Raw genomic sequence first — 13,965 nt, 5'->3', positions numbered from 1 at the left:
TTGGACACACAGCCAGAATGAGTGTAAGACTTGTTATTATTTTTCTCTTCCACCTCTGGTTGAGAAGGAGGCTGGAGAATGGGGCATAATCTGATGGAACTAATCACCTCTTGTCACAGAGGCTTAAAAAAAAGAGAAGATACAGGGAGGATTGGGTAGCCTAGTGCCCAGTTCACCGAATTTCACATACCCTCCCGTCTCCCCTTCCCCTGGGGACAAGCAGAACCACAGCCAGAGCTAGAAGAAACTGGGGTTTGCTTTCAGACATGACCTCCCTCTTCTAGTTCTGACCTTGAGGACACTGAGGGAGGCAGGGGGAGATAATTGCTCAGTGATAATTCTCTGTCACTGCCAAAGGCCATCTGGCCTCTTATATGGAGGAAGGATCTGAAATATAAGGCCATCTATCATTTGAATATATATGTCATTTAACATTCCGCTGATCCAGGAAAAGTCCCCAACACAGGGCATTTCACAATGTACAAAGAAAGAGAATAGAAAACAATTCCCCCGTTACCTCAGCCCCTACCTCTAGTCCCACTCAGAAGAACCTAATATAGAAGCAGCAGACACTGATGATATCAAGCCTACAAGGTCAGGTCTGGGGCGACATACCAGTAGGGCAATGTCAATGTGGCAGGAAACCCACTCTATTTAGGTAGATTGATAGAGGTGCCTGTGTCATAGATAAACAAGCTGACAAAAACTGACCTGGGAACTATGTAGAAATCCTACAGACAAGGAAAAAATAAAAAGGAGAGTGGAGAGGGGGAAAGGCACTTAGGATGCAAACAAAAGATCTGTTTTGGAAGAATATATATGCCAGAAAACTGAACATTTTAGATAACCAGTATTCCTCACTCAATAAAGATATAAACACTTACAAATAGGAGATCGAAGCAGAGATGATAAGGCCTAAAAAAAGGAAATTGCATAGGTAGGGGGAAAATTGGAGGCATAAGTCATAGTTATATAAGTTATAAATACATTAGAAACAGTAAAGAAGAGAATTGACATGGCAGAAATGCAAGTCATTCATTTATTCAAGAAAGGCAGCTTATACAGTTTGGGCAGAGGGCCCCTCTTTACAAGAAAAAATACAAATTTGTGAATATTTAGTTAAGAAAAAGGTCACAACGTATTACTAGAACCTTGGATTCAGGTTTCTTTCTTTAGGTAATTTAACAAAATTGTTTATATGAAACGCTTCCTGTTTAAAATCTGACTTTACCCACCTACAGCTCTCTACGGCTCCCAGAAATCACAGGGGCCCGTACAGGGGAATGGGCTGATACTCCTGTCTTTGTGAAGGCGGTTTGAACACTGAGTATTACAAAGGATGTAGTAAAGTGAGCAGAGACAGCAGTAGTTCTCTGGCACCATCAGAACCCACTGACAGACCATCACAGAATATGTCAAGCTCTTAAGGATGCAGGAAAAAACTAAGCCTGAAATTCGACTTCCACTTTTTTTTTCTGTGTAAATTCCAGACCAATAGCTGAGTTCAGGAATGACCACTTCAAATTTTACTTCCTTTCAATACAAGAGTAGAGGTCTTCTTGAAAATGGCATTGAGCATTTCAGTGTACTCTTTGGGGTTTAACTTGGCAGATGGCTCCAATTCCATTTCACTTACAGCCCCAAACACTGCTTGATGCAAGTTCAGTTTTGGGAATCCTGCTTCTGTAGGGTTCCAGGATGCCAAAGGGCAATGAGGTAGACAATTTTCTGTTTATTATTTAAAATAAGACTTATGTATTATATTAGCAAGCATGTAAAACTTGTGATGTTCCACTTCTGCAAGGGTAAGGTAACATAGTAATACCTTTTACACACTGCAATATAAAACTGTTTTGGACTTCCCTGGTGGTCCAGTGGTTAGGACTCTGTGCTCCCAATACAGGGAGCACAGGGTTGATCCCTGTTTGGGGAACTAGGATCCTGCATGCCACACAGTGAGGCCAAACAAACAAACAAACAAACAACTGTTTCAGCCTTTGTGAAAAATAACTTGGCAACACTCATTAAGAACCACAACAAAATTGTTATTCTTTCCCAGGAATTCTTCTTTGAATTTGTCTGACCTAAAGAAATCAACAGAAATTTGGACAAGAATTTATATACAAAGACATTCATTGCAAAGTTATTTGTAATCGCAAAAATTTGGAGTCACCCTAACTATCTAAAAGTGCAAAATGACTGAGTAAATTATTTCATGGTCTTACTAGTGAATTCATATAGCTGTTTCAGTGTTTTTGGAATTGGAGTAAAATTTAATGATGCACGTAAATGTTCATTATATATATATATATATATATATATATATATATATATATATTTTTTTTTTTCTTTTGGCGGCACGCGGGCCTCTCACCGCTGTGGCCTCTCCCGTTGCGCCACAGGCTCAGCGGCCATGGCTCACGGGCCCAGCCGCTCCGCGGCATGTGGGACCTTCCCGGACCGGGGCACGAACCCATGTCCCCTGCATCGGCAGGCGGACTCCCAACCACTGCGCCACCAGGGAAGCCCCATAATATTTTTTAAAAGTAGGACACAAAATCACATATAAGGGGTAATGCCAATTCTGTAAATATACGCGTGGAGAAAAGGACGTATGGCTAGACAACAAAATGTTAATAGTGGTGAGATTTCAATATAAGTATAATGGAATTTATAAGAAAAACCATTTAAAAACCTTTTGGGAGGCGTACAGTGATCAAATAGGAAAACATGGCTATTTAGTGTAGCTTTTAATACTCCAAAGAAACAGCCTTCTATTTTTTCAATCTTGTTACTGTATTAGTGAAGAATTTTTAAGAATGTACCCCAAATATGCATATTATTTGTGTATTATATACATTGAGTCATGTACTAGTATATTAGGTACATTATAAAACCTTAGCAAAAAAAAAAATTAAGACTATAAATAGAAGTTTATACCTGTGTCAACTTCTTTGATTTTAATAGTTTATTTTGTGTACTTCCTGATTGCTTCCACTCTACTTTGGAGATTTAGATCTCAAAGAAATAGAGGAAAAATGAAAAAAAACCACAAAAGGCACCCCACCATTTCTACTTTTCTAAGAGTGATTAAAACTAACTTATTTTGCTCTCTTAAAATAGGGCACAGGATGCAACATTTGAGTGAAGGAAGCAAAGGTCGGCAAGTGGGAAGTGGAGGTGATGGGGAACGCTGGGGTTCAGACAGAGGGTCGAGGGGCAGCCTCAACGAGCAGATCGCTCTCGTGCTCATGCGCCTGCAGGAAGACATGCAGAACGTCCTTCAGAGACTCCACAAACTGGAGACGCTGACGGCATCGCAGGTAGCCTTCCTCGTTTGTCTTGTCTTTATCTGCTGTTGATCCCATCAAACAGTGTGTAATTGGAATCTGTGTTAATCTGATTTAAATGAACCATACAAATGATACCCAAAGCTTATTTTAGCAGTTAAGTAAGATTATATGTTTAGGGAACCAGGCTCAGATTATGTTTTATCAAGAGGTATATGGTGTGTTCCAATGATAAGAATATTCAAATACACTGATTTGAGTGGTTTTGCTAAGAAAGAGACAAATTCTGGATCCACAAAATGCTAAACAGTAACAGTTTACAAAATGCTTTTTCTTGTTAAACGTGTGATTTTTTTGGTATGTGCATTTAATATTTGTCTTTCTTGCTAGACTATAAACACCGTGATTGTAGGGACTATATATATACTATTTTATTTACTGCTAAAGGACAGAGCCTTGTTCCAAGGAGGCGGGACAATAAATATCTGCTGTTAGATTTTAAAAAAATCTGATTTACACACATCAATGGAGTTTAATGGTTTTAAAAGGATCTACTTTTGAAAATATTATTTCAGAAAAGACTGACCCAAAAGCCAAATACCACTTAAAATAATTGGAATTTTTCAGCATATAAAATTAGCAGTACCATGTTGGAGACAGGAAGAAGAACCCAAGAAGAATAAGAAGTGTTGAACACTGCAGTTTGTGGCACTAATAGAGACCACAGCTAATGTCCTAGGGTTCACCATTGAAGGGCCATCCTTTTGTAGTAAGCGTTGTCTTCTATCTTGACCTCTTTTTAAAATGCTGTGGAGGTAATACACTAACTTACCCATTCTTTACTGTAAATTAGTTTTAGGCTCAAAACTTTCAAGCCAGAGAGAAATGTAGAGTTATGATTTGACCTCCACTATGGTTTGCTATAGCTTATCAGGAATCTCCAAAACAAATATTTGGATATTGTTCACATAATCTTTACACTTTTACAGTTTTAATAATCAAGGCTATAGTTCTCAAATATGTTTGTAAGTTGGTAGTTTATATGGAAATCAAGGAATTAATAAATGTTGAGTAAGTAATTTAATAAGAATGTAAAAGAAGTAATTAATTAATGGTTCTGATTAATTTAAGGTTTTATTTTGATAACTTTATATTATTTGAACTATAAAATGTCAGAGATAATTATTTGGCTAGCAATTTTAGGGACTTTTAATTTGGTCACTGTGAGTTTCAGGATAATCGAAGCATGATTAGCAGAAAAACCGAGAGTAATCCAATATTTCACCCTTTTTTTAAAAAAAAAGATAGGAAATAGAAAAAATTACTGTATTTTTCTTTTCTTTTTGTCCAAGCTAAATCAGTTTCATTTGTGTTGATAGGCAAAATCATCAGCATTACAGACCAGTAATCAGCCCCCTTCGCTGGTAAGAAATTCTTATCTTAAATCTAAGTGCCAGGTTTTCAAATAAGTTACAGTAAATTTAGATTATATGACATCCTTAAAGTATTCCAAATGAAATCTACTCTTTAGAACTTTGAAGTTTAAAATATATTTGTTTTGTACTAAGTCTGAAGTACTTCTGAAAGTCTACTTAACTGAATTATGCTCTAAAATTATCTCCCTCCCTTTAGCAGGAGTGAGATCTATTATTAATTATGTAGTTTCGAAATTATGGTATGTTTTTTAAATTTATATGTGCAATATGTAATAGATTGGTGACCAGCTTATTTTATTTTCTCAGAGACCATCTTGGTGGCCCTTCGAGATGTCTCCTGGTGCATTAATCTTTGCTATCATATGGCCTTTTATTGCCCAGTGGTTAGTGCATTTATATTACCAAAGAAGGAGAAGGTAATACGATAGTTTTATAATTCAAAGTGGTATGTAAACTCTTAGAATCTATAGCAGACAGAGCTTTCAGCGGCAGTTAGGGAGATAGGTCCATTTTATAGATAGTCATACTGAGCATTCTGTACTGATCCTGAGACTGAAACTACCTTGGAAATGATATTTAGTGGGTTTTTAGATACTTGTTAGATTAAAATTTTTTCACTTGAGAGCATCTGATGTATTTGTACACTTTTGATTTATGCAACAGCAAGAAAATGATTACAGGCTTAAGTTTTATGTCTTATGAAGAAACAGTGTTCTCAAAGTATGATTTTTTGGGGGGGCCCTTTGCTAATATTAAAGGACAACAGATAAGAAAACTAATAATGCCTGCATGCTCTCTATACCTTAGAAATATAGACATTGGCATTTCAGAAAATGTTCATCCTGGTGGTTGACTAGAAATAGGGCTTATTCTAATTTGAGGGCCAGAATTCCAGTTTGGATGCCAGGAAATAACTCAGGTAAGTCTGAGAATAACAGGTTCGAATCCTTGCAAGTGCTCTGAGATTGTCTAGATGAGGAATAACCTGAGGCCAAAACTCTTGGGTTCAAGAAAATCATTAAAAGCATTTTTTTGGACACTATGTAAACTGAATTACTTTCCCTGGATGGGCAGATGGACAAATATTTGTCATTTGTGGCCTCACTGATTATGTTTCTGGTGTTTCATCACCATTTCCCATTAAGTCACAACAGATGGGGAAAAGAGATAGGGTATTTGGTGGTAACATTTTAAGTGCTCTCTTACATATGTGCAGTAGAAACACATTTTTAAAAAATCTACAAGTTTAAATAATTATAGGTCTGTTGTTCCTCTACCAAAGAACCCACGTTTCTAATTACTGCACGTGATAACAAAAGCAAAAACCAAACATTTACCCTTCTCCTACGTCAAAGGGCTAAGCAGCACACTAGTCTAAGTGCTCCAGTGAGAATGCTTTATAGTAGAGAAAAGGAAATGCATGTGGCCTTAGGTGACTTGGTTTAGTCTTCCTTGTTCTCTGCTTATGTTAAGACTGTTTGATTTATGTTCATAAATGAACTCAATACGTTTTCTGGTACATTAATGTTCTTGGAATATTCTTGCTCACTTAAAAAACTTTTGTGGGATTTCAGAAGCCTAAGTTGCCTTCTCAGTATCATTTACCCCCTTTCTAAGCCATCTGTGTATGTGTCATTTCAGCTGTTAAGATACAGACCTTGGGACTATATCTATAGATATAGACTGTAGACTGTGGTCCAGTGGTTAAGAATTCGCGCATCCAATGTAGGGGGTGTGGGTTCAGTCCCTGGCTGGGGAACTAAGATCCCGCATGCTGCATGACATGGCCAAAAAAAGGGGAAAAAAAGATATAGACCTTAATTTAAATCCTTTCTTTTCTTTTTTCACACGTTTTGTGTTTCTCCTGTGATGGTTGGGTGCTATACAGTGTTTTAAATCCTAATATCCCTGATAATAGGAGGAAAAAAGAACCAAACCTTTTTTCAATATGTGCTTATACTGGATTTAAGCGGCTGGCAACAGTGGTGCTAACGGGAGGTGTTTACATGTTTTGCAATGCATTTCAAAGTTCTTTTTCATGTTTTACTTTGTAGAAAGTTGGGGATTGGAGAATAGAGAAATTCAACACACAACAAAAAACCTAAAGTTTACTTTGATTAATAATTTATTTCATGCTTAAGGTTGAAGCAGCTTGTCAGTTTATTAAAGACTGAAAAAACAAACTGTACTTTGCTTCAGCAGTCATGGAAAATGGCAGTTTTTCTAAAATTTATTATTTTTTTAATGTTCCTTACTTGTAAAAGTATATGCCGTTTCTCCTAAGTATTCCTTTCAGTTGTTGACAGATGTCTCTGAATGGAGAAACTTTTCTCTGTTCCTAATTTTCTACTTTGTTATTATTGAATCTTTATCCAGTTTTCCAATGTATGTTAGGTATTTAATCCTTCAAAGTTGTAAATTATTAGTGCTCTGCAACTGCATTTTGATGAGACATAGTGTTTTTATGTATTGTTTACTTATATATGTAAGGAGTCAACTGGGGTTGGCGATGGAAACAAGTTTTGGCTTGAGGGGATTTAGGCATCTTTTAATCTGGCAGTGTTTAACAGGTTTTAATCTGACAGTTATAGGAAAGAAGACTAGAGAACATTGTGCATGGTTTAGAGAAGACAGGTCTGTGTTAGAGATGAAGAGAAAGATTTAAAAATCCTCTTAGGATGGGAAAAGTGTGGCCAGGAGAGGGTGTGCCCTACTTATAACAGGGCCCACCCTGTACCTCATCCTCTAGCACAGTGTCTGGCATGTATTAGGCTTTCAATAAATATGTGCTGAATACCTGGCTGAAGGCCCACTCTTGGCAGGATGGCAGCCGAAGTACCATGTGACATGGAGAAGCTTTGATGTTGTTTAACATCTGGATGTAAACACATACTGAGATAATCCTATACACATGTAAAATAAGTGGTTATCTATTTGTGGTAAGCTTTAAAAAAAAATTTTTTTTTTACATGAAAAGTAATACTTAAGGTCCACTGCTTGATTCTTTTTTCCCCAGTATAGAAGAATATAAATTTTTTATAGTTGATTTACAATGTTAATTTCTGCTATACAGCAGAGTGATTCAGTTATACATATATATACATTCTTTTTTTTCATATTCTTTTCCATTATGGTTTATCATAGGATATTGAATATAGTTCTCTGTGCTATACAGTAGGACCTTGTTGTTTATCCATTCTATATATAATAGCTTACATCAGAAAAATATAAATTTAAAAGTAAAAGAGATCTCATATCACTCTGCAGGGGATCTGAAAAACATTCTTTCTGTATGTGCTATGAAGAGTATCATCTGCAGACCTGTTCAAAATTAGGCCCTGAACAGCCTCCTATGGTACTACCTCCCCTCAGTTACCTAACCTGGTCATTCTGCTATTAAAATTATCCATGAGTTAAATACTGAAACCAGGCCAGTTTTTTTTTTTTTTTTGGCCGCAGGGCGGCAGCTCGCAGAATCTTAGTTCCCCAACCAGGGATCGGACCCAGGCCTACGGTGGTGAAAGCACCGAGTCCTAACCACTGGACCTCCAGGGAATTCCCTGAAAGCAGACCTTTTAAGTCCACAAGACTATTCTTAATCTATTACACAAAGACCTCACTTCTCAGATACTGCATTTTTTACAAACTGAAGGTTTGTGGCAACCCTGTCACAAGGCTGTCAGTACCGCTTTCCCAACAGCATTCACTCACTTCATGTCTCTGTGTCATATTTTGGTAATTCCTGAAATATCTCAGACTTTTTCATTATTATTATATCTGTTATGGTGATCTGTGATTAGTGATCTTTGATGTTGCTACTGTGACTTGCCAAAGGCTCAGATGATGGTTAGCATTTTTTAGCAATAAAACATTTTTTTAATGATTTTTTAAAGGATTTTAATTTTTTGGCTGCGTTGGGTCTTCGTTGCTGCACGTGGGCTTTCTTTAGTTGCGGCAAGTGGGGGGGCTACTCTTTGTTGTGGTGCGCGGGCTTCTCACTGCAGTGGCTTCTCTTGTTGCAGAGCACAGGCTCTAGGCGCGCGGGCTTTAGTAGTGGTGGCACGTGGGCTCAGTAGTTGTGGCTTGTGGGCTCTAGAGCGCAGGCTCAGTAGTTGTGGCACACAGGCTTAGTTGTTCCTAGGCATGTGGGATCTTCCCGGACCAGGGCTCGAACCCATGTCCCGTGCATTGGCAGGTGGATTCTTAGCCACTGCACTACCAGAGAAACCCAATAAAGCATTTTTAAATTAAGGTATGTACAGTTTTTTAAGCCATAATGCTATTGCCACTTAATAGACCACAGTAGAGTGTAAACTGTTATATGCACTGGCAAACCAGAAAAGTTGTGTGACTCACTTGATTGCGATATTAGCTTTATTGCGATGGTCTGGAGCCGAACCTGCATGATCTTCAAGGTCTGCCTGTAATTTGAAGGAAAGGATGTTTCTAACCACTTTCCTTTATCAGTCTGTCCAGGTTCATAAATGTGCTGGTAGGTGGTTTCCTTAGAGACAATGAGCTTTCAGTTTTTATTTAATAAAAACTGGATAAGGTGGGACAGGTCTCAGGAGAAACATTCTTCAGATGGAGCCTGGGGAAGGTGATACTGGACCAAAAATTCAGGCCCAGGCTTCTGAGGCAGGGAAAGAATCTCAGCAGTCCAGGCAGAGCAGAGAGTTCAGTGGGCTGGGGAAAGGCAAAAGGTTATTCCTGTTTTCTTACCTGTTGTTTTCTGTAACTTTTCTTCTCATCACACTATACCCTACATTTTACAAGTTAATTTTTTATAAAAGGAGAGAAAGAGCTCACTAAGTGCCTGGAAAACATCCCAAAATTCCAAAGATAGTGATAATGACATGTCTCTTCTATTTCCCTATTACAACTGAAGGTTGGGGGGTTCATAGACCAAGTTGTGTGTTTTTTGGTAAATCTACAGATTTGGTAAATCCTGTATAGCAATCTGCATCACGTGGGTTCTTAGTAAGTGTTGCTAACTGTTCAGGCACCTCCCAACTAGCATTTCTGCTGAAGTCTCACTCAGGCAGTCTTTACAACCACCCACGATTCTCTTCCTCCAGGGGCTGTTTTTCTTCATGCCAGAGTAATCTCCTCCTATTATGTGAAAATCCAACTGATTATTTAAAATGTCACTCCTGCCAAGGTGTACATAAGATTTCTGCAGAGGATAAGGAGTGGTCTGATTATTTAAAAGATCATTCCTGCCAAGGGGGTTGCATAAGGGCGTTTCTACAGAGGAGAGGAATAAACTTGTAATGAGAGAGTTTCAGGCATTTTGGCATCTGGAATGCTGAGGAGGATATAGAGATTTTATAGCTGTGGGTCCTTTCCCAGAACTCAGATCAGATGTGATTATTGTGCTCACAAGCCCATTCTCTGGTAGCTCACTCTGCTATCAGTAAAACCATCAGATTATACACATCTGAGTTGTTGGTTTATATGTCCCTCCCATCCCCATCCTATCAACTAAACTGAGAGCTTTTTTGAGGGCTAAAAGCCTGCCTCAGAGATGTCTGAATCTCCAGTACCTGGCACAGTGCCTGGAAAATAACAGATACATAATATGTGTTGATTAAATGAACAGTCCAGGTTGTGTATCTGTCAACCTTCTGTTGTTTTATGAAGCTTTTTTGTTTCAAAACTTTCCATTTTGATAAAATTATGAAAAAATCTGAACTGTGGAATAGCCAACTAGAAAAAGATGAGAATCTAGAAGCTGTGAGAGGAATGTACATTTAAATCGTTTGTTAGAAACTACTTGGTAATGTCATCACTTGCAGTTGGATCTTTCCTATCGAGCTCTAAGTGACTTGAAGTAACTTCATAAGGATCATTTGTAATTTTATGGTCTTATTTTGAATTTGAATATTATTATTATGTTACCATCAGCGAATTCTTTGGTATCGATATGTTTCATATTCAGGTTGTATTTATACTCATAGGACATTGTTTTTTCCTTTCTTTTCAAAGAAAATTGAACTGAAGAAAATATTTTCCTGAAGAAGACTACTGGGCCTGGATGACCTCGGGATGAAATAGATTGTGGAGCTCACACGAAATTCCTAGTTTGTGATGATTACATTTCTTTTTGTTGTCCAGTAGTTTGGTTTGTGTACATATATACATATATATATTTTGTACTACACAAATGATAACATTTTAAGGACTAATATTGCTGATACTTGAATAATCAATCTCAACTAGGTTATAAGTAATACACTTAGATTACCCTACCCTTGAACTTGAAGGACATTAAATTATTAATTATTGTTTGGTAACATGTTTACCTGATTATCTCCCATAGAGAAATATAAGCTGCTTTTCCAAGGTACAGTTGTGATAATAAGAACAGATTAATAACTGGGTATTTTTAATTTTCTAAATTAAATATGAGAAAGTATGCAAACCAGGAGTGAATTTCAAATGAGATGAAATCGACTTTCTTAGTCACTGAACCACCATGCGATTCAGTAGAAAACGACTGGAAGAATCTTCTCCATATCCACTTTGTGGGCTGCCCATAATCTTTCTTGGGCATGCACATCTCTAACTTTAGTATTCAGGCATCATTATGACAAAGTAGAGCCCTATGTACTAGTCTTTGTTTTTACAAATGATTCACAGAATAGACATAACCTGCTAATGGAAATGATGAAGAATGGGCTTAACGTGTTCTGAACCTGCAGATCATTAATAAGATTTGTAGTCAATCATATACATGGATTCCTTTATAATAATTTTCCTTTAACTGAGTACATCTTGTTTCTGCTTCATAGGGTGCTTTGAAATATAAAATGAAAACTTATTTATACTGTTTTTACAAAGGTCAAAGAGGAAACACATGAAAATCACTTTTCTGCAACTGGTAAACCACACAGACCGGACTCTTAACCTCTTAGTGCCTCAGTTTTTCCTTCGGGGTATAATATTGGAGATACACCTATTTCACAAGGGGTATTGGAGAGATCTGCAAGCTAGCAGGCCATATGCTTCCATTTGAATAAGACATACCCAACTAATGTAAATTTGTGTCTCTCCTCCACCTCCCACATTTAGATTAAGAAGAAGACTGTAATTTAGATCCTTGAAGGCTTTGTTTGGAATTATCCTTCCTGCATGCCTTTTAAAACTCCCTGCTCATGTAGATGTACCTTATGCTTTAAAGATTTCTGATACAAAGGTTTAGTATCAGATAATTTTTTAAATTCTTGGTATGTGTGATGTTGGGTTTAGCATCATGTGTTCAGAGTGTTCTCAATAAGAGAGAAAGTAATCCATCCCTAGTCTAGAGGGTGGTTCTTTGTTTACCTGAAGAAAAAAGTATAAGAATACAATTTGCTTTTCTGAAGACTCTTTTTTTCCTTATTTTTTTTCTTACATGTAACTTGATGTTTTTTATTTTTTAATCCCATCTTGATTAAAATGTATCTGTCTAAAGAGATATACTAATATTTGCTTTTTAAAAGCTGTCCTCTATTTATTTAGGGAAAAAAAAATGAAGCCAGTAACTGAATTATATGTAAAAATAAAATTTAGACCTGTGGGTCTGGAGTTATTTTTAAAAATTAGCTATCAATCTGGTATCAGAAAATGGTGGCTTTTCTCTTAGTATATAAATAAATAAGATGCAAAGTAAGAATGTAAGCAGTTGTGATTCATTACAAGCAGTTGGAGGTAACTAACTCCTAGGGATAACCATTTGTATTCTATTCCAAAGTCTTATTTTATAGTTTGAAAAGCACTTTGCACACAGTTCTTGTATATACAAGTAAAGACGTAATTATAGGATGTAGTGTTACTGCTTTGTTTAACAAGAACCTCATTTAAAATTGACAGCTATGGTATTTTTTTAATGATCTACTTCTTTTCTGTTTCTTTATTGTAAAATTAAGTTAAAAATAAAAGGTTAATGGAAAATGTTATGGTTTTTATTCCTTGTTACTGTTAGAAGTGCAGTGATTATATAAGGATTAAATGAGAATAAATAGTAGGGGTTCATAGGAAGTAATTGTGCCTCGTTCAAAATAAAGCCATGCTATTACATGTAATTTTATAAAAATCAGAAACAGGCTGAAGTTGAATTCATTTAGTCATCTGGCTGAAAATGTTACTTATCGTGTCAAAATCTTAGTTTCAATTCTTACTCCAAATAGGTAGCTTCCCATAGCCACTCAGTGTGGCCTTAGTCAGCCATGTTAAATACATACAGTTTGTCTTAGGTAGAAAATGGTGAGAAGGTTTTATGTTTTTAATACAAATGTATAACTTGTAACTTCTCCACATAGTGATAAAAGTGATGTTAGCTATTTGTAACATTAAGATACCAGTGTTCTGGGGCCTGTAATAGGAAGCTAACTGCAGTGGCTTGAGTTTTTTCTCCTCATATACAAGGAGTCCAGAGGTAGGAAGTCCAGGGCTGGTAAGGTGCTTCCACAATGTCCTTAGGGACACAGGTTCCTTCTGTCTTTCTGTTCTGTCATCTTTAGGGTGTGGGCCTTGTCTTGTTCGCTAAATGGCTGCTGTACATCTCGGTCCAATGTCTACATTACAGGTAGGCAAAGATCCTTATCCGATCGGGAAACAGTAACTTTCCTGGAAATCTCACACAGGATACTCCTTCTCCATCTACTTGGCTAGAACTGGGTCTCATAATTATATCTTTGTCTATAAGAAAGAATATTATTTAAAGAATAAAATTGTTTATATAGATATAATTTTACAAATTTAGTTTTGCCCATACACAGGAAAGGCCATGTCTTTTGGCCTTTAGTACACTTAACTGAGTTCTCTTCTTTATCTATTTTTCTTTTCTGCTTCTCAACCCTTGTTTTCCCACTGACCTTCTCTCTCTCCATTAATCCTCCTTCCCAATGGAACCACTTTTTCAAGCTGAAAAACAGTAAGTGTTCTTTTCCTTTTTCAAAAGAAACAACTAAAAGAACTTTTAAATATGTACATAATACAGGCGAGGTGTAGCCATTTTTATTTTCTTTGCCCAGCACCTGTCCCTCCTCCTCCTGATAACAGCATCACTCTCCTTGCCCTTCCCCGTAGCACAGAGCTCCTCTTCCTCCACTGTAATCCTGCCCCACCCCCCGAGCCACAGTAATGGGCATGTGACTCAGACCTGGCCAGTGTCTATCTCATTCTCCTCCTGACCACAGTGACAGTCCTAGGAAGGGGTGTATGACCATCAGTGAAGCAGTCAGAGTTATTCTCTG

The 13,965-nt window shown here is 37.1% G+C and overlaps 1 protein-coding gene across 8 annotated transcripts in view; it reads left to right on the top strand.

Annotated features, from left to right (window-relative positions):
• The window catches only part of ACBD5 (acyl-CoA binding domain containing 5), a gene marked incomplete at its 3' end in the record, with an annotated part of 35,919 nt that extends 22,511 nt beyond the window's left edge, over window positions 1-13,408 (top strand). For 4 of the 8 annotated variants that reach the window (XM_082845593.1, XM_082845592.1, XM_082845589.1 and 1 more), the window contains 3 exons: window positions 3,124-3,323; window positions 4,670-4,714; window positions 5,033-5,146. In XM_082845593.1, the coding sequence (XP_082701719.1) occupies window positions 3,124-3,323; window positions 4,670-4,714; window positions 5,033-5,146 (359 nt within the window). Of the gene's footprint in view, window positions 1-3,123; window positions 3,324-4,669; window positions 4,715-5,032; window positions 5,147-10,714 lie in introns of those variants that run through there. The other 4 variants (XM_082845591.1, XM_082845588.1, XM_082845586.1 and 1 more) reach the window with 2 other exon arrangements.
• Between the last annotated feature and the right edge of the window lie 557 nt (window positions 13,409-13,965).

The sequence above is a fragment of the Leucopleurus acutus genome (genome assembly GCF_964270905.1).
Source record: "Leucopleurus acutus genome assembly, chromosome: 1".
Classification (NCBI taxonomy): Eukaryota; Metazoa; Chordata; class Mammalia; order Artiodactyla; family Delphinidae; genus Leucopleurus; species Leucopleurus acutus.
Note: the sequence above shows the minus strand (reverse complement) of the source record. Positions and strands in the feature narration are given on the sequence as shown.